The sequence below is a fragment of the Magnolia sinica genome, chromosome 6, assembly GCF_029962835.1.
Source record: "Magnolia sinica isolate HGM2019 chromosome 6, MsV1, whole genome shotgun sequence".
Lineage (NCBI taxonomy): Eukaryota > Viridiplantae > Streptophyta > Magnoliopsida > Magnoliales > Magnoliaceae > Magnolia > Magnolia sinica.
In genome coordinates, this window is record NC_080578.1 from 20,818,670 (window position 1) to 20,844,773 (window position 26,104).

Genomic DNA, 26,104 nt, shown 5'->3' on the forward strand with positions numbered 1-26,104 from the left:
AATTCACCCCGATCACTAGGTGTGCTACTCCATTTAGTCATAGGGCTCAAAAAACAAGCCAGTTTGTGATTCAAGTGGGCCATATAAAGGGAAATAGTTGGGCGAGGTATCTCTTGTATATTATTTCCAATTGTATGGTACACTTAAATCACGAACCAAGTTGAATTTTGGGCCCTATTGATATGGAGTAATATTTTTGGTGATCGGTGTGGATTTTACATAAACCTTATGGTGGGCACTATTAAGAATTTTAGTGAAATGTATGTCATGCACGGAGAAATGTACCAAACGAAAACTTTGGATTCACATGAAATCTATATGAATAGTTCCAAACACTATTTAAGACTCTAATTCACATGAATTTCATGGTAGTTATTATTTCAATTTTAATTAACATGGAATTCATGCTGCAAAACGGCCCCTAATAGGAGAGAGTGAGGTTTCTTCTTAAGCAGTTAAGAAGAAACCTCACTCTCTCCTATTAGAGGAGAGAGAGAGGGTCATTTTCTCTTATTATTATTATTATTATTTATTTCTTTATTTTATTTTTATTTATTTAAAGCTATATTGAGAGAGAGAGAGAGAGAGAGAGAGAGAGAGAGAGAGAGAGTCTTGACTGGTCAGCTCGGCCCAATTCGGTCAGTAGCTCAGGCCAGTTCGAGCCGAGTTCAAGCCAAGATCGAGCCGAGTTCGCCTTTGCAGCATTTTCACAAACACCTTTAAAATCCCATTGTATGTAAAACAGCAGCAATAGTTTTATAGGTATTTTATCAAACACTTTCTAAGCAACATAAAAATCAAGAAAAAAAGAATATTTGTTTCATACACACACCTTCTTTGCCACCGGCCACACTTTGTTGAGTCATTTCATCAAACACTTGGTGAGCAACATCAATATCAAAGTAACCGAGTCACTGAACTGGTTTGATCCGAGTTGAGCTAGGGCCAGCTCGAACTCGGCATGAACTCAATTTTCGAGCTCAAAAAATCAACTTGACTCATCTCGAACCGAGTCGAATCGAGCGAGCTAACCGAGCTAGCTGGGTTCGTGTACAGCTCTACGAGGCGGTCATACAACAAAATGAGCGCGCTCGCACTTAACCCCAACGGCTCACGTTAGAATTCCCCGGCCCGAACATTATCAGCTCGCTCTGCTCTATAACCGTTGAAGTAGGTTTTCTTATCCTCGACAAGCAGAGCATCCACGAAAAAACTCTAGCTTTCGCCCATGGAAATCCTTACGTCTCCTTCTCCTCTTTTCCCCTTCCTCAAATCCCCCTCCAATTCACCAACGCACTCAACCCTAAAAGTTTCTAGGGTTTCCATAAAGTCACCTCCTCCGGAATTCGACTACAGGTCTGAGATCGGCGACAACACTCGTTCCGCTGTCGCTGCGATGCATCCAGAGCTGCTGGATCTGGTCGAGAAGGGGAGATTGGTCCTGATCGAGAAGCGACGGTTCGGCCCCGTCCCTAGCTGGAGGAATGCGTTTGTCGAGCCTGAGGCAATCTGGTTGGTCGGGACTTCCCACATATCGGAAGAATCTGCTGCCGATGTCGAGCGTGTCGTGAGGGCGGTGAGGCCAGAGAGCGTTGTTGTGGAGCTTTGCCGAAGCAGGTAAGGTTATTTTCGATTCCCTGTTTCTTCTTTTCGTTGGGGATTTGAGGGAATTGAATTGATTGATGTGGAGGAATGGTGGTGTGCAACAAGGCCTCGGATGCCTCCAGAGGCATTGAGACATGGACAGTCCAACCATCGATTCATTCCAGTGCACTCTTGTTAGGCTATGATGCGAAAATCACACTTTATGGATGTCCTTAACCATTTGAATGCCAGTCATTTTTTGTTACAACCGTCCATTTCTCAAGTCATTAGCATCACTTGACTAAAGTGATTCTTTAGAATCACGAACATTTCTAGTTGGGCCCCCCTAATGGATTATTCAAGCTGATTATTAAACTATGCACAATCTTGGCCATCCATTTTGCATGTATTGATTAATTAATTGGGATCCTCTGGTTGCCATTATTTTTCGCGTAATGGCCTTTCAAGCATAGCTGAAATGAAACAATTGGACTGTTCATGTTTCCAGTACAAATGTAGTGTTGTACACATAAGGTACAACTAGTTCTATATGATTATCCCTCACTGATGAATTTATATTCTCAGTAAGTGATGTTATGAAGAAAAATCAGGAGTTGCATGAGAACAGAGTGTAGGACATGGATTTTCCAAGTCTGTCCAGAAAAACTCACTTGTGCTCCGTGAACAATCACCGTTTGTTTTTGGGCCATCTATTCGACCGACTAGGGCTCTTTATGTGATCCCCACCATTTGAGAGAGCAAACGGGCTCAAGAGAATTTGTGAACTTCACCCATGTGTGTGCGATGTGTGGGGTCTCAACTTTCTGCAATGACTTGGCCTTTTAATAATTCAGGTTTTAATTAGATTAGATTTTATGACCATGGATGATGAACAGCAAATGAAATCAGGAATAAACTTCAATAAATGAAAAAGAGAGGAAAAACTAGCCTTCAGTGCCATTGTTAGTGTCACTTTTGCTTTGGAAACGGTCTAGCCACCACTAACTGTGTCACTTTTGGATAGGGTGCATGATCGTCATGAAGAATGTCTCTGTTAACATGATTTCAGGCCCCAGATATTAAAATAGCTATCTCTCTCAATCCACATGTCTGATTGGCCTGCAACTTTAATGGTAGGCTGGTCTAATAGGGTACTAACTTACAGTCTATTTTTAGATCTGAGGCATAAATTTTCAAAAATGAGCACACAAATCTTAATCTTTATTGCATGAGATCTCCCAATCCAGAGGTCGGATTGGGCTAAAATTTTAACTAGATGTATATCCGGTTTTGTTCTATAGAATATCCGGTCAATTTCAAAATCTAAATTACGGAATTTCTATCTGTCCTAGCCTTTTTTGGGAAAAGTGCTACTGATATTAGCATTTTTTGTCAAATTCTTCAATTTTTTAGGTAAGGAAAACTCTGATTCTTTTTTTTTTTTTCCCCTCCCAAAAATGAAATATAATGCACAAGAGGAAGAGTAAATTAACTTAAAAAGGAGTTGGTTCATCAAATATGCTTGGGAAGGATCTTTTCTGTCTCACCGAGTCTCCTTTCATTGTCGCCTCATCAAGAAATCAGATAAAGCTAGTCCTTTTGAAAACATGATGCATTAAATGACTGTGTGATTTGTGAATTATGCATCAAATGACTATGTGATTTGTGACTGATCCCTTTGCCAAAGCCTCCGCTACAACTTCCTTAGTGGAGGCAATGGATTCTTAACCATAATGTTCTCCCTTTCCACACACAAAAAATAGCCGCTGCAACTTCCTCAGTGGGAGTGACAACTTCTTTTGTGGAAAGGGAAGGAAATAAAAAGAAGAAAAGGCGAATAATGTAATTTGTATATTGAAAAGAAAGGAAACTAATTGATTATTATATAGGAACAAAAGAAAAAAAAAATAAAAAAATTCAAACCTCATCTTAGGGCGTCCATCCTCATTAAGCCTTTAATTATGGCTCTCCTTGCTTCAAAACTTTTTTCTGCCTTTTGGCATTTTGTCTATAATGCACTTTTCCTTACCTTTCAGTGCAATCTGGTTATTGAATCAATGAGACCACGATACCTAAATTGCAAAGAAATTAATACACACACACACACACACACACACACACACACACACACACACACTCACAAGAACAATGTAGTAGAGGGGGAGAGAACTTTAATTGATATCAACCTTTTTTTTCTTATGAAACTTAAAGAAGAACCACACTTAGAAAATAATTCGAATGACTAACTCCTACACCACCACCCCCTTTTATAGATATTAAATGCATCTTTAATTGAAATCCCCCAATCAGGAAAGTCAATCATAATTTTGTTTCAAACAAATCTAATTTTCCTTAATTTAATAAAAGCCTAATAAAAAAGCGAACATCTTTAAGTTAGTCCCTCATATCTCCTAAAAATAGTAAATTATAATCATTAATTTAAGTTCCCAAATTGGCAAGTGATCAACCTAAAAATCAGCACATGTCGGGCCTATGATGAGCTATGGGCTTACGTCTTGCCGGGCCCTACAGAGGGCCTAGATGGGTCATCGGTGTTTCAAATAGTGCTCGTAGCGTAGGGGTAGCGTACTAAATAGCGTAAATTCCTTGTAGCATACTACAAGGGTCGTAGCGTACACTACAACTACATAGTGTGTAGCGTATGCTACGATGTATTATTTTATTTTATTTTATTTTATTTATTTTACATTTTCTTTGTGTCTAATGTTGAGGAATTTTGGGACTTGAATTTTACTGAATACTTTTAACCTGTGGGATTTTTATTTCTTTTCATATTTGTGACCTGTGGTTTCAATTAGATTTTTATTTCTTTTCATACTTGTGACTTGTGGTTTCAATTTGACATTATTAATTAAAGTGGTTCATTCTTAGTTAAAGTGGTTCGCTTAGAAAGTTGTTGATGTGATAATTATTTGATTTGGTTTATATATATGATTGGCTTTTGATAAATGATAATCAATCACTTTTTGAACATGCTTATACTTGAAAAAATGAATCATCTTTTAGGCAATTTTATAATTTTTTTCCTTTTCTATTACTATTAATCCTATATATATATATATATATATATATATATATATATATATATATATATATATATATATATATTTTAAAATAAAAAATAGAATTATCGTGTAGCTTATGCTACACGCTATGCTATTTACGCTACACGCTACAGAGGGTTGAGTGCTACACAACATGCTATCTCTATTTAAAACACTAGACGAGCCTATGTGGGTTAGCCCTACAGTGGGCTTGGATGGGCCGTGGGCCTGCATCAATTCTCTCCGGCTTTGAAAGAACTTGTCCTCAAGTTGGAAACCAATCTCAACCTTTAGACTTGTAATATCTCGACAATGAATCGTGTTCTTCTTTGGTAGAAGTTAATGGTGTAACCTTAAGCATCGACTCAACACAACCTTTGTTGGAGTCCACCGTAGATGATGTCTTTTTTGCTTGTACTTTTGTGAGTGCCAAGTTGTTTGTTGTAACTTTAAAGTTCTTCGTGGGTCCTAAAATATTAGTCGCTTCATTTTTTGTGCCACAATCATCTTTTGCAAAAGTGTTTCAATTTGAGTATTGAAACCCACTTGCATGTCTACCAATGTGACTGTCACTATCATTGGATCCACCATTTGATCCATTGGTGAATTCACGTGTAGGTCCAACGTTAACATATCAATCACTTCATATGTTAACTTTTCCTTCAACTCTGCGGATCTCTTTGTTGTTTCTGGAATTTCTACTGCAATTCCAAGCTCTCTGTCACGTTCCAACAATTGAAGGATTCAATGATTTGTGTCTTCATAAGCTGGGGCGCTTGTTATTGGTTAAGACCTTGGTGGGGACCTTCCCCTACATGTCCACGTGCTCCAAATTCGGTCTCCGGATTCCTTCCATGTCGGAGCTCCCCCACTTAATTAGTGAAATTGCCTACCACATGTGTGAGTCAATCTATGCGTTCTATGAGTGTGTGGATTAATTAGGTTGTGCGAACTCTTCCTGAGTCATCTCTTTCAATGCCATTAGGAGATGATGTAAAGTCGAAAAATCTCAAAGACAACCCGCTCTGATATCAAAATGTTGCAATCCGGTTATCGATTCAATGAGATCTCGATTTCCAAATTGTATAGAAAATTAAAGAAATATATACTCACAAGTCACAAGAACAATGGAATATAGAGGGAGAGAAGTTTTATTCATATCAACATTTTTCTCTTACAAAACTTAATGAAGAACCACACTCAGAACATTATTAGAACGACTGACTCTTACACTACTACCCCCTTTTATAGATCTTAAATGAATCTTTAATTGAAATCCCCTAACTTAGAAAATCAATCACAATTAATTACAAACAAATCTAATTTTCCTTAATATAGTAAAAGCCTAATAAAAGAGTAAACATGAAAAATAACTATATCTGTAAACCGGCCCATAGCTTCAATCATATCAATTACACTCTTATCACATCTTTAAATCAGTTCCCCATGTCTCCAAAAAATAGTGAATTATAATTATTGATTTAAGCCTCCAATTCCGTAAATAACCAGCCCAAAAATCAGCACATGTTGGGCCTATTATGGGCTATGGGCCTACGTCCTGCTAGGCTCTATAGTGGGCCCAGATGGGCCTAATTGAGTTGGGCCCTACAGTGGGCTATGGGCTTGCATCACCTTAAAAAAACCTTTTCAATGGATTCCATGGTTAGAAATTAGAGAAATTTCTCTTTCTTGGCTGTGAGTCCATAAGAGCCAATAGAGAGAATTCTCCAATCTCTAGACAAGGAACCTATAGAATCAAAGATATCAAAGTTATAGACTCAAAGATATCAAAGTTTTGAAACAAGGAGGGCCAAAATTAAAGGCTTAGTGAGGATGGATATCCTAAGGTGAGGTCTAAATGGTTAGTTTCATTTATTTTTTCTAATAATTAGTTATTTTCCTTTCCTTTCAATTCATGAATTAGGTTATCAGTCTTTCATTTTTCTCCCTTCTCCTTTTCACAAAAGGGGACGCCACTTCTATTGAGGAGTTTCAACGGCATATTTTTGTGGAAATGTGACACACTTGCATTCATGGTCTCTATGTGATGCAGGACAATTAACCACTTGCTTTAAAAGCTTGAACTGTTAGAGTATGGTGAATCAATCTCCTTATCTCATAGCACAGGCCCCACATCTTATGGGTTAGGACCTCAGCCGAACCCCCCCGTGGGCCCCAAATCACATGGGTATAGCCTCATACGAGCCGCCTTACCCCGAGTGTGCCCTCGCATCCTACGGGCTACCCCACTCGAGCCTGGTGTGAAATTGCCCCTGTGTTGATCACTCCCGGTGAGGAGTCTCGAATACGAGACCTCCCGCTCTGATACCAATTTGATGCAGGACAATTAACCACTTGCTCTAAAAGCTCGAACTGTTAGAGTATGGCGAATCAATCCCTTTATCTCGTAGCACAGGACCCACATCTCATGGGTTAGGAGCGCGGCCGAACCCCCCTTGTGGGCCCCAAATTACATGGGTACCGCCTTACACGAGCCGTCCCACCCCGAGTGTGTCCCCTCATCCCACGGGCTACCCCACTCGAGCCCGGTGTGAAATTGCCCCTGCATTACTACTCCCACTAAGGAGGTTGCAGTGAAGGCTCTAGCGAAGGGATTCTTCACAAATCGTATGATCATTGCATGTATCATGTTTTCAAAAGCACTAGCTTTTTACCTGATTTCTAGATCAAGGTTACAAAAAAGGGGGCTCGGTGAGATGGGAAAGATCCTTCTAAATTTGATCAACCAACCCTTTTTAGGTTTGAAGTTCCTTTTATTTTTATTTTTGGAAAAGAGGGAATTAGAGCGGTCCTTGCTTAGGAAATTGAAAATTTTGACAAAAAATGCCACGGTTAGTGGCGCTTTCGCTCCAAATAAGCTAAAACGGACTGATTGGACACTTTTTGGAAATTTGTAACTCAATTTCCGAAATTGCCTGGATACTTATAGAACATAACCAGATCTAAAGCTGATTAAAATTTTAGCCCAATCCAACTCTTAGATTAGAAGAGCTCATGTAACAAAGATTAATGGTTGTCCAGCTTTCTTTTTGGAAATGTGTACCTTAGATTTGGAAACTAACCGCAGGTTAGGTAGTACTATATTAGACCAACCTACGATTGAGTTTTCAAGGCAATCAATGTGTGGATTGAAAGATATAGCTATTTTAAGATTCAGAGGCCTGAAATCATGTTAAAAGAGACTGTCAGTGGCGCTTATGCACTGTCTAAAAGTGACACTGTTAGTGGCAGCCGAACCATTCCTTCTCTCTCTCTCTCTCTCTCCCTCTCTCTCTCTCTCTCCGTTTTTTTAAAATTAGTTCTTTCCTTTCTTTTACATTTATTCAAGCTCATTCCTTTTTTAATTCATTGTTCATCTTATGTAATCATAAATGAAATCTGATTAGAATTTGAATAGTCATAAACTAAGTTACTGCACGTACCTGGCTGTGTTGTGGTAAGTTGAGACCCATGCATCCTGCACCCATGGGTGAAGTTTACATAGTCTCTTCAGTCTGTTTGCTCTCTCACATGGTGGTGATCGCATAAAGAGCCATAGTCTGTCAGATCGATGGCTCGAAAACAACCGTTGCTTGTCCATGGGGCACAAATAAGTTTCTTTCTGGACCGACTCAGAAAATCCAGGTCTTACACAAAGTTATAGGAAATGAGTGTTAGATTGGTTTCAGCATGAAATCTTGATTGGTTAAATGCTAGGTGGAATGGTTGAATGAACACATGCATTTGATAGGTGGGTTCCACCTTGGGCCATTTGGACTGTGGAATAGTTGGCCTCCACCTTCGATTGCCATTGTCCTAGAAATCCATTCCGATCAGACAATCCTAACCATCCAATCAATAGCCAAGACTCTGCCAGTAAAATAGATAGAAAATGAGTTGAATCAATGGCATCGAGTCTATTGGTTGGACAGGTAGGACCGTTAGAATGATCTTCGGATCATTGCCCATATAGGGTGGTCTGATCCATAATAAGGTGACAAGGCATTCCTCAAAAATTGCTTTTATGCAGACATCTGAAAGCAGAATTGGCCTGTGACCCTGACAAGACAGTAAAGAAAACACTATGTTCATCAATTTAGCCTAGGCATCCGTATTCTTAACACTCAATTGAAATGTTTATAATCATTTAATTAGAAAGATCCATTCTTTTATAAGACTATCATGCATTTAATCATCATCATTATACCCCGATCCCAACTATTTGGGGTCAGCTGACTTTTTGAATGGGATTGGAACTGGTAATGCACAGCTGTTAGAACGAAGGTTCTATAACACCATAATATTGTTATGTTGCCAAAATATCTTAAAACAACTGCAATGGGTAGATTCAGACTCAGCATATAGGTGGTAAGAGTCAAATTGCTTTGTTGTCAAACATCACCTAGGTTCAATTTTAAGGCCCATAAGCAGTATGTTCTTAGCTGCCCACCGTTGTATCTCTAATGATGTATGTTGGACTGGGCATTTTAGCTGCAGAAACCTTTTGCCAGCATCACCTGTCACTCCATTGAGTCATGCATGCCATACTGCTGGGTTAACTGTCAAGTGATGAAACTTGCAAGTATGGCTAAACATGCATATCTGATAAATTCCTTTTTGAATGTCTGTCATGCATGCCAGACATGGACAGGAGGAATAAAAGAATTGACATGGTCACATATCTGTACAGATATATCATAAAAATTCTTTACACACACACACACACATACACACACACACACACACACAATGTTTTTTTTTTTTTTTTTTTTTTTGAACATTGACAATATCATTAGTAAGAGGCTGAGGCCACAATTTACAAAGCAAAATTTACAACTCCCACCAGCAACCTGGGAAATGAGCAATGACCTTTCAATGCTAGAGCCCATTCCATTACACAACATTTTAGCCCTTCTGTACACCTCTGCAGCTTTCCCCTTGCGATTTCTGAAAGAACAATCATTCCTTTCTAACCACAAAGCCCAAAATCCCGCCAACTTAATCTCCAGATTTTACCCCCATTTTCCCTATACCGCCGCCATGCCATGATAAGAGGAAGATATCGATAGACATCGGCATCACCCATTCTACTCCCCAAGTGCAGGGTTGTGATATAGTAATAAACTCGGTAAGACCGAGGTCGAATCCTAAAGGACTGATACCTGTACGTTATCTGAAACCAAGTAGAACTAGAATTGGACTAAGACGTAATCTAAATCGAATAGAATTTAATGAATAATTGTGGAATAATTATCTAAAACTTTAAGGAATTCAGAGGAAGGAAACTAGGGATTCAGAGGATCCACTTGTAGGGATCAGGGAGATCTTATGCCTGCATTAAGAATCATGGAAATCAAACTGAACTTACTTGATCTAGTCTTCACAAGATGAAAGGTACATGAATTAGAATGGATTCCATCATCTAACCATGCTCAGGAGACAAAGCAAACAACAGGATTAAACTAATTACCAACCAAACAATAGTGCATGAAAGTTAGAAAGGGTACCATCATCCAACCATGCCCAAGAGACGATGGTGAACAACAGGGCTTTCTGACGTCATAAACATCAAAAGGGAAAAGAAATATTCAAAGCCATTACAAACCCTTTGTAATTTCAGTCACAACAGACCATTAAAGACTAAGAAAACCTTCCTTTAATACTCAACAAAAATTCAATTCATAAATTTAATAGTTAAATCAAGGCATAAAAATAGAGTCTTCCATCTCACTACAAGCTTCACCTCTTAGCCCTAGCTAAGAGGTTTAGCCTAACATGATCATGCTAGAACCCCTTAGACAAAGTAAATAAACAGAAAAAAAGTAGAAAAGAACAAGAAGGAAAGAGAAGAAAACCCAGCCTCCTCACGTGCCAGCCCTCCAAAACTTTCCTCTTTCTCTTGTGCAATCGTCCAAGCCAAACCGATCCCTCCGTTTTCTCCTCCTTTCAGCTTGAATCCCTTCTCTTTTATAGAAGACCCCCCTGTACAACTTCAGTCGAAGTCCCCTTCCCGCACCAAGAGAGCTTTCGTAATCTGTTTACGCAACTGAGTTCGTATGCGCAGCAAAAGCGCAAAACGTCTTGCGTTTGGAGTGTATTTGCGGCATGATATCGACCTACCTGTCAATTCTGAAATCTTGGCTAGGGTATTGGCCTCCCTGTGGACACATTGGACGGTCTGGATCACTCGGAACATTAACGATCGTGACCCACTGCTCCCCGCAAATCCCGGACTCGTCTGGACGCGGAAAACAGGGCCTGCGTATTTTGCCTTACGCTGATTGAGTGGTGGGGCCGATGATCGATTTCAGTTTCGAAATCCAGTCCGTCCATTCGAATCCCCACGAAATTTCGGTCTGGAATGGCTGATTTTGAGTTCGTTTCGGTGTGACCCCCGTGATCTTTGTTCCACCGTCCGAGCTGCGTTTGAAAGATGAAAAGCCGATCTACGCAATATTTTGAAATTTATCCACCTAGACCTGAGTGATAGGGGACATGTGAGTCTCATAGACGGTCTGGATCTGACCGTTGATGCATGGTGTGGCTCACAAAGATCCGTCCGCACGTCCGTGTGCGGACGCTGGAAGAAAAAGACGGAAGTTTCAACTGGTGCGGGAAGGAGTCTCGGTCAGAGACGGAGTGGGTCCTTTTTTTTATGCCGTGCACGGCTAGTGCACTTATGCACTATGCACACCTGTCTCATATGGGGTCCACATATGATGTTCGCGAGAAATCTGCACCGTCCATCTTCTGAATCATCAAAATTAAGTGGTTGAGACCAAAGTTGAAGCATATCTGAAAATTAGGTGGGCCCAGAATCAACTGTTTATGGGCTGATCCGACAGTTGTGCCACTTCCAGAGGCATCCGATGGGTGAAATTTTACGTGTACGGTTAATTTATGGTCCTCAGGCCACGTATGGAGTTTCGAACTGATCAGATGTTGGGAACCCTATGATCTTGCATTCTGGACACTTTTCATGCCACTTGAGCTTCAATTTCTCGATTTTCTTGGATCCCTGGCGTGCAAATCTGTCGATCTTGGTCTCCTCTGCAGCTTTCCCCTTGCGATTTCTGAAAGAACAATCATTCCTTTCTAACCACAAAGCCCAAAATCCCGCCAACTTAATCTCCAGATTTTACCCCCATTTTCCCTATACCGCCGCCATGCCATGATAAGAGGAAGATATCGATAGACATCGGCATCACCCATTCTACTCCAAATAATTGGAAAAAATTATCCCACACTTCTTTTGCGAACGAACAATGAATAAAGAGATGGTCCACAGCTTCTACATCTGGCATACAAAGCAAACATTCGGAAGAATCATCTTACTTTTGCAAAGATTTTCCAATGCTAGCACCATCTTCTTCCCCACTAGTGAAGCAAACGCCGCTACCTTTAGTTGTCACTCCCCGAAATTCGCATATAGAGTGTGCACCCTCAAGCCTGAGTTTCAGCTCATGATCCGTACACTGAGTGTACTTAATTCATTCTTCATACAGTTGTCTGGAGGCACAATTTAATGAATTATAAGTTCACATCCAAATTTAACATCTATTCATCCATGTTTGTGTTACATTCATATAATTTCAATCATCATATATTCAAAACCACATCAACAAGAATCATCTAAGTCCACTCATTTGAAACTTCATTCAACTAAAAAAAAAATCAAATATCGTTCACCATGATCAGGTTTACAATCAATGATGAATCATATTTATGTACAAATAGATGCAATAAAGAAATCAAACTCTTAAATAATAAACATACAAATAATTCGTTAATACAACATAGCAAGTTCATCTTTCGCCAAATACGGCAACTAGTTCCGTAATTCATTTGGCAATTGGTCTTTCTTTTTTTTTTTTTGGCACTTGATTCGGATTTATTGTTTTATCCATCTTTGTACGGTTGTCAATCCACAACGTTAGCTGGCCAGGCTATTGAGTAAACCCATCATGGTTCATGCATATCATAATTAAAATAGAAATGCATGAATGTTATGAGACACATGTATGCATCAGATGGGTAGATCTATCCACTTTCTTAAGTTGGATTCCATCAACCCGCATCTCCCCTTTTTGGGTAGGCTTTCACCATCTTGGTAGGCGTCCACATATTGTGTACATCCAGGGATGGTCCCCTAGGTCACCCGATACTGTAAGTACCTACACATCATCCAGGAGTGCCCCCAGATATTCAGTGTAGTTATGTGAAGCATAGTAATGGATGTATGCGAATGACTTGTGTATGGTATTAAAGTTTGTCATAAACATACATAATAACATATAACATTTCAATTCTCAACAAATTCAACAACCATTCAATACAATGGATAACAATCATCAAAACAATGAGATAACTATTCTAATTACAACGAAGAGGAAATATGTTGGTATCACTCACCTAGAAAGATGATAAAAAGGATCTTATATATTGTTGGAATAATATGCACGCACGATCGAGATCAGCTTCAGTTATACACAATTCTATGCAGTTATATGCTATTCGACTTGGTAGACATTTTCACATGAATTGCTGGGATTTTCTACATGAAATCATGTTTATTGTTATATCAGATTCTAATTTAGAGTTTCTGGTCCTCTGGACCCAAAACACAACCAAACGATACGTTAACTCGGTGAGTCAATTCAACGAGTCGACTCAATGAGTGGCTATGAATCAAACTACAATTAGTGAGTGAATAAGAATCTAAAGAGTTGAAAGAGGTAAAAACTTATCTATTCGAATACCATGTATGGGCTTGACTCAGTCCTGGAATCAATTTGGATAGTTGGGGCAGCAGGTCGACTCACTGAGTCGACCTGATTGTTTACGCCTTCTCTTTTTCCTCTCTTTCTTCTTTCTTATTTATTTATTTATTTCTACTTTTCTCTTCGATTTCTATTGTTTTAAGATAGTCGGCGAGGCTTAGATTCAGATCAACTCAGTTAAGTCACTGAGTCAACTCGACATTGCACTTGGTTTTTCTCATCCTCTTTTCTTGATCTCTCATCTCTTTCTGTTTCTCGATTCTTCCCTTTTCCTCATCCTCTTTTCTCGATCTCTCATCTTTTTCTGTTTCTTGATTCTTCCCTTTTCTTTTCTTTCTTGATCTCTTCTGATGGAATGTTTTTATAACTTTCAAATTCGGAAACCACAATCATAACAGGAAAGGTCCTCTCGCATCGGTTTCTTGTACGGAAATTTCCTCATAACGTGTTTTCAACACTAGTTTGGGTTGTTACAAATAACATTTCATTAGATTTGATCATATCTTGATTTAAGGGCTCACGTTAGGATAGTTTTCGCAACAAAATCGATGGTTCACAAATTCGAAGGGTGAAAGGTTGTTGGCGAGGAAGATGATGAGCTTTAATGGCAGTCTTTGATTCGATGCGTTTATCTTCATTCTACTTCTTAGGGACGACTCGGATTGGTTATAGGAAGCATGAGGAATCTTTTATTTATTTATTTATTTATATTTTAAATTTCAAACTTGTTTACGTAACAGGTTTGAGAGGAGAAGCTTGCGACTGTAATACAAGGAAACACCGAAGGATGGTGTGCCAGGCTCTTTTCGTATTAATTCTAGGCTTCTGAAAGTGCTGGTGGACTATGATCCGTTAGATATAGGATAAGGAAGAGGTGATCCGGCAGTGGAGAAAGCTTGCCAGCTAACTAGTTGATTTGGCGCTGGAATGAAACCTAGAGACGGACGATACCTAGATAATGCTTATAATGTTGGGTCACTAAGTGGGGTCCGCTATGATGATTGTTATGAAATCTACTCTGTTCAGCTGGTTTGTTGGGTCCTGATATGGCAAAAGCATAAAGATGAGGCTGATCAGAATTTTAGGATTAACAGTTGGAAAGGAGATTTGTTAAGTGGACGGTCTGGATTTGGTCTATGAGGATCTCACAGGTCGAGAAGATATCCAAAACGGAAACGGAAAAGAGTTAGAGATGAATACGCATTCCATTCCGTCTCATGCGTTGTATAACAGATTTGTTTCCTTCTTTTTTCTCTTATTATTATTATTTTTTTTTTGTGGACCTACAACGATGTGGACAAAAATCCACTCCATTCATAAGTTTTGTCAAATTACGTTGGGCCACGGGCCCAAATATGAGATAGATCTAAATCTTAGGTGGGCCACATCATAGCTAGAAAACTGTTCACCATTGAAATTTTTCCTAAAATAATTCAAACATACGTAAGACACCTTCTACACTACTTATTACAATTTTACCATTTTTATGTCAAAATCTTTCACCTTGGGTAGAGTATGAATGCACCGTCCATTAGGGATAGAATTTCAGTATGACCTGCCAATTTGCGTGCTCTATTAATAGACTAAGTTTAGGCCTTGAAATCACAATGATGACTACGATACCATTTAATGGGTTCTCATACGTCGTGATCTAAAATAACGTTTACACACATCTAATGGAAAAGTTAGCCGGTAGATTTGACGTATACCTTACAATATTCTAAATGATCGGTTTATTTAGGCATTTGGGTGGCCTAGTTGGCAGATCAGATTGTGATGGATGATCAATTGATGGTAAAAAATTTAAGTAATTGGATGGTTATGATATTAATCATTTTTACAGGTTATTGTACGGTCAGTTTTGCAAACGGATGCGTTGAAAGTGGTTTTTGGATGTGGTCTATGTTAGGATTGTATACTGTTAGATTCAAGTGATTGGTTCACGGGTGGAAAATGCTTAGACAATAGTTTTGACGGTAAGTTAAGCATATTTATAAGTGACGAAGAAAAGCAGATTTAAATTTTAATTTGATGTGTGAACGAGTGGATATGAAGATATGGTAGTTACTTTAATTTAATCGGGTGATTTAAAATTAAAGTGGATGGTCAAATATGTTTGTTTGATGGTGACATGTTATATCAACGGTTAGTTTTAATGTGTGGGTAAAAATATTAGGGCATTTGATGGTTCGTCCTATCAATTAACGGTTGAAAAGTACTCCCCATGGTTTAGATTTAAGGTAAATTACAGATAGATGGTTAAAAATAATGGATCTACCAGTATACAATTGAACAAGCATAATCGTGTATTCTTACGTATGAATAAAATTCCACTCAAAATTTCAGGTTGTTACATTCTACCCCTTTAAAATAAAATCTCGTCCTCGAGATTTGAAAACTAACAACACGAAATTTTGAGTGCAAGTTTACCTACACGTAATAATATACGATTACACTCGTTTGAACTGTATACTGGTAGACTCATTATTTTTAATCGTCTATCTGTAGTTTAGCTTAAATCTAAACCATAAGGAGTACCTTTCGATTGTTAATTGATAAGACGAACCATCAAATACCCTAGTATTCTTATCCGTACATTAAAACGAACCATTGATATAACATATTACTATCGAACAAATATATCTGACCATCCACTTTAATTTTGGACCATCCGATCAAAGTAAAGTGATTACCAGATCTTCATATCCACTCGTTCACACATTAAATTAAAATTTGAATCCACTCATCTTCTTTGTCACTTATAAACGTGCTTAACTTACCATTAAATCTATGATCTAAGCATTTTACACCTGTGAACCAATCACTTGAATCTAACTGTATACAATCCTAACATAGACCACATCCAAAAACCACTTTCAACGTATCCGTTTACAAAACTGATAGTACAATAACCTGTAAACATGATTAATATCATAACCATCCAATTACTTAAATTTTAGACCATCAATTGATCATCTATCACAGTTTGATCTGCCAACTAGGCCATCCCAATGCCTAAATAAACCGATCATTTAGAAGATCGTAGGGTATACGTCAAATCTACCGGCTAACTTTTCCATTAGATGTGTGTAAAGAACCCATTAAATGGCATCTTAGTCATCATTGTGAGATCAAGGCCCAAACTTAGTCTGTTAATAGAGCACGCAAATTGGCGGGTCATACTGAAATTCTATCCCTAATGGACGGTGCATTTATACTCTACCCGAGGTGAAAGATTTGGACATAAAAATGGCAAAATTGTAATAAGTAGTGTAGAAGGTGTTTTACGTATGTTTGAATTATTTTAGGAAAATTTTCATTGGTGAACAGTTTTCTAGCTATGATGTGGCCCACCGAAGATTCATATCTGTCTCATATTTGGGTCCGTGGCCCAACGTAATATGATAAAACTAATGAATGGAGTGGATTTTGGTCCAAAAAAAAGAAGAAGGAAACAAATTTGTCATACAACACATGAGATGAAATCGAATGCGTATTCATCTCCAACTCTTTTCCGTTTCTGTTTTGGATATATCTAACGGATCATAGTCCACCAACGCTTTTAGAAGCCCAGAATTAATACGAAAAGAGCCTGGCACACCATCCTTCAGTGTTTCCTTGTATTACAGCTGCAAGCTTCTCCTCTCAAACCTGTTGGGTAAATGAGTTTGAAACTTTAAAAAATAAAATAAAATTGATTCCTTGAGCTTCCTACAACCAATTTGAGTCGTCTCCAAGAATTAGAATGAAGAGAAACGCATCGAGTCGAAGACTGCCATTAAAGCTCATCATCTTCCTCGCCAACAATCTGTCACCCTTAGAATCTGTGAACCATCGATTTTGTAGCAAAAACGATCCTAATGTGAGCTCTTTAATCAAGATATGATTAGATATGATGAATGTTATTCGTAATAACCTAAACCAGTGTTGAAAACATGTTATGAGGGAATTTCCGTGCAAGAAATCGATGTGAGAGGACCTCTCCTGTTATGATTGTGGTTTCCGAATTTGAAAGTTATAAAAACCTTCCATCAGAAGAGATCAAGAAAGAAACGAAAAGGGAAGAATCGAGAAACAGAAAGAGATGAGAGATCGAAAAAAGAGTATGAGAAAAACCAAGTGCAATGTCGAGTTGACTCAGTAACTTAACTGAGTTGATCCGAATCCAAGCCTTGCCAACTATCTTAAAAGAATAGAAATCGAAGAGAAAAGCAGAAAAAATAAGAAAGAAGAAAGAGAGGAAAAAGTGAAGGCATAAACGATCGGGTTGACTTGGCGATTCGACCTATTTCCCCAACTATCCAAATTGATTCCAGGACTGAGTCAGGCCCATACATGGTATTCGAATAGATAAGTTTTTCCCTCTTTCAACACTTTAGATTTTTATTCACTCGCCAATTGTAGTTTGATTCATAGCCACTCATTAAGTCGACTCACTGAGTCAACGTATTGTTTGGTTGTGTTTTGGTTCTAAACCAGAAACTCTAAATTAGGATCTGATATAATAATAGACGCGATTTCATGTAGAAAATCCCGGCAATTCATGTGGAAACGTCCACCAAGTCGAATAACATACAATTGCATAGAATTGTGTATAAGTGAAGCTAATCTCGATCGTTCATGCGTATTATTCCAACAATACATAAGTTCCTTTTTATTATCTTTCCAGGTGAGTGATCCTAACATGTTTCCTCTCCGTTGTAATTAGAATAGTCATCTCATTGTTTTGATGATTGTTATCCTTTGTATTGAATGGTTGTTGAATTTCTTGAGAATTGAAATACCATATGTTGTTATGTATATATGTGACAAACTTTAATACCATTCATAAGTCATTCTCATACATCCATTACTATGTCTCGCATAATTGCACTGAATACTTAGGGGCACTCCCTGGATGACCCGTAGGTACTTACAGTACAAGGTGACCTAGGGGATCATCCCTGGATGCCCACAATATGTGGAAGCCTACCCAAAAAGGGGAGAGGTGGGTTGATGGAATCCAACTCAAGCAAGTAGACAGATCTACCCACTGGACGCATCCATGTGTCTCATAACATTCATGTATTTCTATTTTAATTATGATGTGCATGAACCATGATGGGTTTACTCACTAGCTTGGCCAGCTAACGTTGCTCATTGACAACCATACAGAGATGAATGAAATAATAAATCCGAACCAAGTGCCAAAAAAAAAGAAAAAAAAGAGGACCGATTGTCAGATGAATTGCGAGACCAATTGCCGTATTTGGCGAAAGATGAACTTGCTATGTTGGATTAACGAATTATTTATATGTTTATTATTTAGGAGTTTGATTTCTGTATTGCATATATTTGTACCTAAATGTGATTCATCATTAATTGTAAATCTGATCATGGTGAACGATATTTGATTTTTTATTTTTTTTAAGTTGAATGAAGCTTCAAATGAGTGGACTCAAATGATTCTTGTTGATGTGGTTTTGAATATATCATGATTGAAATTATATGAATATAACACAAACGTGAATGAATGGATGTTAAATTTGGATGTGAACTTTGAATTCATTAAATTGTGCTTCTAGACAATTGTATGAAGAAGGAATTAAGTACACTCAGTGTACGGGTCATGAGCCGAAACTCAGGTCTGAGGGTGCTCACTCTGTATTCGAATTTTGGGGCGTGACATTAGCGGTGCACCATAGCGCCACATACTGTAATATTAGTTTGGGAAAGCATAAAATATAGAGAAGCATATCTAGATGCCAAAAAGTAGATCAGTATCATAAAGTTAAAGTAGAAAAATAAAAAGAGAGAGAAATGTTACCAAGTGCATGATCCATGGAAGGAAGTTTCTTCCCACTTAATTACCTCGTCTCTATTTGTGAAACCTTTTTTTCTTATCATAAAAGGAAATTTTCCATTGTAGAAATTTCCCTGGTGATGAGCAAGTAAAATTTCCCATGGAAAGTCTTGTTTTCCAACCAAAAGATTTGCAAAAGGGCCCCAATTTTGATGGAAAATTTTACTAGAAAACAAACAGGAGAAACCTATTATCCTCTCCATTAGTTTAGTTTCCTTTCCTTTGGAAATGGTATTTCCCTTCCTTTCATTGAATCCGAAAAGCCAGCAAAATTCATGCCATGCATGTCTAACATGGAAAGTTCTGAAAAATTTGGAATCTCATTGTTGTAAGGCTTGAGAACATTGTTTTAAATATCGTTATCGCGTAATGTATCGCACCCTTGGGATACGGATACATATCAGTTATCGTATGGGATGTATCGGTTGTATCGCTATTGTTGGTAAACATGGGAACATTGGGAAATTGGTCGAATTTTTCAATGAAACTTTAGGGATTGTTGAAAACGACATCGATACACACTTAGAAATCAAAACATTACAAAAATAAAATTGCACATGATAAGGGTTTCTTTTGTATGGGGTCCTAATATATACGCTTTCCAATTGAACTGATGTAAGTATATTTAAAAGTCTTATTCATATAATTTATAAATGTAAGAAGACATGTATGGAAACATAGGCAATACATTCAAAAGCAAAAGAAAAATCACTAGATCAGGTTACATATATGTTTAATTTTGTATTTGAATAGAAAGATTGCAATTGATTTGCGAGAAATTGAGAAATTTCGATTTTTCTCAATTTTCTGCAACTTGACCATCTCCCCTAAATCTCGAAATTGAAGTTCCAAATCTATGATTTTTCATGAAAAATATGAAGATTTATAGATTTGTAACCATTCGATACTAGTTTAACGTGACTAACAACAAAAACATGGATCAAAAATCGAAATGCTCATTGGATCGAATAAGTGGGATATATTGGCACTACTTCTGCGTTTCGTATCGCACGGGTAGGATACAAGATATATCGTGGGATATATCGGCTGATATCGTCAATATTTAAAACACTGCTTGAGAATAGTACATGATTACATGTATGGTAGCCGCGGTACCATGGGTGCAGTCAATGGTCATCATGCAAGCGAATGCTCCTCCCTTTGTAGCGGACTTCTGTTTCATGTCATGGTGGGAGGAATTAGTGTCAAAAATTAAATGAATGTAGGATAATTCAGCACTGTGATAGGTGACTTCAAGCTGTTTTTATCCTCTGGTATGGGTACAGTAGTTCCATTTTGAAATAAAGTGGTGTCTCTGCTCTGGCACCCTCTTTGAAGAGTATTGGTTTTAATAATAGACAATGAATCTGCGATCTGAACACATGGTGAGCATTTGAACAAAACAATTATGTAAAAATCATGCCAAAATATTGATTATGTTGTGAAGGGAGCTTATCTCAGATTGTTTCTTCCATCACCTTGGTTATCACTATAATCCAGTTACTACTATACTGTTGTGCAGAAATGGTTGTTGAAAGTGTGTTTCTTTTCGTAAAGGAATGCATACATGAAGAGCTGATCACACTTTTTGTTTGTTTTTTTGTCTTGCGGCTTAACTTCAATTTTTGCAGATTTCATTTTCAGAGCTGGGATAATGTATGTTTCTGATGATGATGAGCGCCTCCCGCTTTTGAGGTCAAATATGTTCTCTTTGAGTGGGGCAAGGTTCTGGGGGGCAATCGGTCGCAGCATAAATTTGGGTGAGTGGTAACATTTACATTTAATATTTAAGGGTTTCAGATAAATATGGATGTGTTACCAACTTTTTAGGGAATGTTTGTATTGTAGTAATGTATTTTACTGTATCTTTGTCATAATGGCTTTTTATGGCTATTTGGATAGCATCTAAGAAAACCAGGTGCTTTGACTTTGACTTAAGACTTACTGAGCCGTCATGTCAATGGTATTTAAAAGGTCAGTGCTGGAAAAGCTCTATGATTCCCACCATGATCCTCATGTTTTATCTATGCTGTCTGTCCATTATACGAGTTCATTTCAAGGCATGAGTCAAAAACGAAGCAGATTGAAATCTTAGGTGGACCACACCACAGGAAACAGTAGTGACTGAATGCGACCATCAAAAACTTCCTAAGGTCTACTGTAATGTTTATTTGCCATCCAGCCTTATTTTTAGGCTCATGTCCCAAAATGAGCTCACAAAAGGGATCAACAGAGTGGATAAAACACATATACCATGGTGGGGCCCATAGAGCTTTTCCAGCTCCAGCCACAATACATAGTTTTCCCATCCAAAATTTCTATCAAAACACAATCTTCATTGATTAAAAAAAAAAAATTTCTATATAATTACAGAAGTATTGAATTGTTAGTAATCATTGAATGATACATTACATTACAATACTATAATCCAAACATGACCTTAGTTTCTTGGTGTTATAGGTTCTTATGATTATTTGCTTCTACTTCACCATGATTAATTGTATTATTGAATTCTATCCCTGTTAAATGAGATCATAGCAGTGGTTTTCAAGCAAAGCATAAGAAAAAAAATTACTGAGATAGTAATTCATGATCACATGGATTACAATGTGTCACTGCATGTGTGACAGAACTTTATCCTCCCATTCATGTGAATAAACAGGTACCAGAGAGGATTAGTTAAATAAAATTAGCCATCTCTCCCCCCCAACCCCCCCCCCTGTTCTTAAACATATTATGCAAGATGTTAATTGTTTCTTGGGTAAAATAAAATTATTTTATATTGACTACATATAGAAGTAATTCATCGCGCCCTGCAATGACAGGGGGCCAAACTGCTCTTGCTTTACGGTTGCTTCTGGCAGTTTTTTCTTCAAAAATCTCTTCCAATTCCAACCGGCCTTTTGGAGATGAGGTAGTAGATTAGAGATAATTGGCTATAATCTACTTCTAAATAATATAAGCAGGTAAATTTAAAGAAAATATGCATTGTTTCACATTTTCTTCACTCTCTCCGACTTGCAGTTTCGTGCTGCTCGGAGATCATCTGAAGAGATTGGAGCTCAAATAGTATTGGGGGATCGGCCAATTGAAATAACTGTATACATTTTTATTCATGTGGTACATGCGATATTGCTTTAGGATTCATTGAGGTTGAAATTATCTGCCTTATCAGATGGTATAATCTGTTGTTGCAGCTAGGAAGGGCTTGGAGCTCTCTCAAATGGAGTGAGAAACTAAGTTTGGTTCTCTCAATTCTTCGAGGCATAAGTTCTCCATCATTAGATGCCTCTGGGAGCAATTTGAAGGTAATTCTCTTAAGTTCTTCCATCATCAAGATTTTCGGAATTTGTTGCTTATTATCAGTTCCATTTATTTGCTGAAGCAGTAGCTCTCTCTCTCTCTCTCTCTCTCTCTCTCTCTCTCTCTCACACACACACACACACACACACACACACACACACACACAATTACTGGAAACGCATGACAAACCGTCCCTGCCTAAAATGGCAGCTGTTTGAAATGATAGAACAATTTGGTCAGCGACATTCAGGGAACATAACTGCAGGCAGTTGTTAAATAATGACATGCATACATGGAAGAACAATGGAATGTTGTTGGCACAAAGCTGGAATCCATAAAGAACACGGGATTAGAACATTATTAATCTGGACCATGAGAATTTTGAGCCAGCTGTCTTTGCTGATTCTCAGATTGATAATCTCGATAAAGAGGAAGTAGGGATTTTTGATATTGGAACAAGCATAGGCGAGGAAACGGATGGTTGCTTCTGCTATTAACTGCTGCGCTTATTTTCCTTAATAGGAGAAAGTAGTCGACTCTCATGAAACACAAGTTATAGGGTGAGAGTGTTTGGTAAGTTTAGTCTCATTTCTGAATCTGTAGCTTTCCTGTGTTCTTAAAGTTATTGTCCATTTAATTTTGATGTAGGACCAGGAAATGGAGGGAAGCCCATTTCAGTTGTACGAGTTGCTAAGCTTTTCATATCCCTCACTGCTGCAGCCTCTTGTACATGAGCGCGACACGGTATGCTAAACCACTACATAACAACCAAAATATCCCCTCACTTCTCATGAAAGGAATCGGAGATGCTTGATTTTTACCACCAAATCTCCTTGATGATTGCAAAGCTCTTCCTTTTCCCAAGTGACAGAACAATATAAATGTGCATGACCTTTTTTTGGCACATAGGGTGTTAGGAAATTTCAAAAATCTTATGTGAAGGTCAAAAGACTCGGGCAGTTTTAGCAATTTCAGACTCTTCTTTCTTGATGATAAAATATACAAGTTTTAAGATTTTCTCTTAGGGTCCCACTCAAGTAGTATGGGTACCACTGTAAGCTACAGTGACATCAGGAAGATGCAGGGCCCTCCTGATGTATGAAACCCATCCAACCCGTCCATCATATGCATCCCTTCCCCTACAGGTGCCAAAGATCAGCCTGATTCAATACTCAGGTGAGCCACAAAATGGGGAATAATGTGGGAGGGGACGCTCACCCTTGATTTACGCAGGGACCCACATGAATTTTAAAAGAGCCTGATTTTTGGCTTGACCCTTCATCCAGATCAGATGAAGAACCTGAATGGCCTGGATTTCATATATACAGCATGGTGGGTCCTCTGCAAAAATCAAGGGTGGATGTTCCCTCCCCAACTTATTCCTTGGGTCAGCCTGATTTTAGGATTCAGAGGGGTACATATGCTGACACATAATGGATGGGTTGGATTCTATACATGCATCACATAGGCTCCATACCTGCTCGGTATTGCTGTAGCTTATGCTGGTGTATAAGTACCACTAAAGCACACTCCTTGTAACTGACAGCAGTTGGTTGTTTAGATTTCGTTGTATTTGAGTTGCAAAATAATCTGCATGTTCTCTCCTCTCTTTCGACTGCATTATTTCTTGGTTGAGCTCCTAGGTATAACAAAATGAAATTGGCAATTTGTGATGTTTTTTCAGTACCTTGCATGGTCTCTGAAGAGGAGCAAAGCTGTAAATAAAAGCAAGAGCGTGGTTGGGGTCATCGGAAGAGGCCACATGAATGGAGTCATATATGCATTAGTGTCAGATCAAGGAGACTTGCGCTTTCGCGATCTTGTTGGTCAGAGGCCATTTGGTGATGGTTCTAATGGCTGGATCAAGACCATTCTCAAAAGTTTAATTCGAGACACTGTGATAGGCATCATCGCTTGGGTACTCTTTGAACAGCTCAAGACTGCACTATTATAGCATGACTGACAAGATTTCAGTTCTTGATTTTGCAAGCATCACTGGATATTTGATGATTTGAGTGGAAAATGGAATCAAATGTGTTTCAAACTTGTTCCAGAGACCATTGTTTGGACAGTTAAGTTCATCTGGCCAAATTAATTCTGTAGATAATATGGGAGATCCATTTCTTGGCTATTGGAAAGGTGATACGTGATTAAAAAAAAAAAAAAAAAAATGGTAGCATGCATGTATGTCATGCGAATTACGTCAAAATGTTTCATTATATTGTTACTTGGTGTATGGTGTTAAAGTGGCAAGTGGTGTATGGTGCTATGCGACATCATTACAGTGCAACTTCAAAAACTTGGAACCTCTATACTGTTAGCTAAGTGTATGAGAACCTCCCCATGCACATAGTTGAATAAGGATTTGTTGGCATGTGCATCACCTGTCTGAATCTTCCATTAGTTCACTCTTCATAGGCTGGCTTGATAAAAATCACACTGACAGAATGACCCAGTCCGTCCTGTCAATGGCATGTAAATGGATGGACAAGTTTGTTAGTCCAAGGTAGGCTTTTCCAGGACCATTATTTTTTCTGTAATTTTTGCTTAGTGGAGAAGAGTGGACTGGATGTACTGAATGGCCCAGATAGGCGATGTGCATGCCAGATTTCAAAATGAACCGTGTGCATCTGAAGGTTTCCATGCACATAGCACCATAAATCATTTATGGAAAATGATGTTGGTTTAAAAAAAATATATATTTTAAACAAAAAATGAGTATTATATATTAGTATTTGTGAATTTTTTATTTTTATTTTTATTTTTATTTTTTCACATTTGGGAATAATCTCATATATGATAGGAGAGAAGAAGAAAAAAAACCACTTTATAAATAGGGTGTTGAGTACCTTAGTATTTGCTTGGTGGGACAGAGGTATACTGAGACTTGCCTGTTCGTATTGAAACACACACGCACGGTCTCAATATGAGGGCATGGGCATGGGCATTGGCATGTGTGGCTGTAGAGGCGCTAGTGGAGTACTTTGCACTTAGTATGCACCTATCATAGATGGGTCGCTCCCGGTGTAAGGCATGTGTGAGTCGTAGTGCGACGATGGCTAAATGAGATGGATTAGGTGGTTGGGTTTGAAGTTGAGGAGTATTGTGTGGAAGAGATGGTGCATGGGTTTGAAGTTGAGGAGTATTGTGGGGAAGAGATGGCGCATGGATTTGAAGGTGAGGAGTATTGTGGGGAAGAGATGGCGCAGGGAGGACATGATGAGGTCGATCATCATCTTCCTCAGGGGATAATTACTCCGAATCCACGGAGCTCCACGGATCTCTTTGGACTCCTCACAAAGATTCCTTGAATCCACGAGGAATGAAAATAATTTCTAATAAATACGAAATAAATTGATTAATGATTTTAAAAAATGAAATTACAATCCTTTAAATAGTAAACTTACTATTTATAGACAGTCATGATTCTTACTAGACTTTATGGTTGTTAGCAAAAAATAGTAAGGGTCCAATTTGGCCTAACCACGTTATTCTCCTAATTTTTCTAAGCCACTTCCATGTTAGGCATG

General features: G+C 38.3%; 1 protein-coding gene across 6 annotated transcripts; it reads left to right on the plus strand.

The window, feature by feature from the left end:
- The first annotated feature begins 1,103 nt into the window (after positions 1-1,103).
- Positions 1,104-24,705, plus strand: LOC131248489 (uncharacterized). Of its 6 annotated transcripts, none has more exons than XM_058248771.1 (7): positions 1,105-1,617; positions 20,916-21,031; positions 22,097-22,185; positions 22,296-22,391; positions 22,469-22,579; positions 23,223-23,318; positions 24,259-24,705. In XM_058248771.1, exons 1-7 carry the CDS (start codon positions 1,229-1,231, stop codon positions 24,526-24,528), a joined length of 1,167 nt encoding a protein of 388 aa, XP_058104754.1. In that variant the 5' UTR covers positions 1,105-1,228; the 3' UTR covers positions 24,529-24,705. The 6 variants fall into 6 exon arrangements, with proteins under 6 accessions (XP_058104757.1, XP_058104758.1, XP_058104754.1 ...); XM_058248772.1 differs by having other exon boundaries at positions 22,296-22,370; XM_058248777.1 differs by having other exon boundaries at positions 1,603-1,617; positions 20,903-21,031; positions 22,296-22,370.
- The last annotated feature ends 1,399 nt before the right edge of the window (positions 24,706-26,104 follow it).

Bases quoted from the DNA above. Each gene is read 5' to 3' on its own strand.
- LOC131248489 (XM_058248771.1), top strand. From the start codon at position 1,229: ATGGAAATCCTTACGTCTCCTTCTCCTCTTTTCCCCTTCCTCAAATCC. The intron at 22,186-22,295 runs GTAGTAGATTAG...TCCGACTTGCAG, and splicing joins ACCGGCCTTTTGGAGATGAG to TTTCGTGCTGCTCGGAGATC. The intron at 22,392-22,468 runs GTACATGCGATA...CTGTTGTTGCAG, and splicing joins TATACATTTTTATTCATGTG to CTAGGAAGGGCTTGGAGCTC.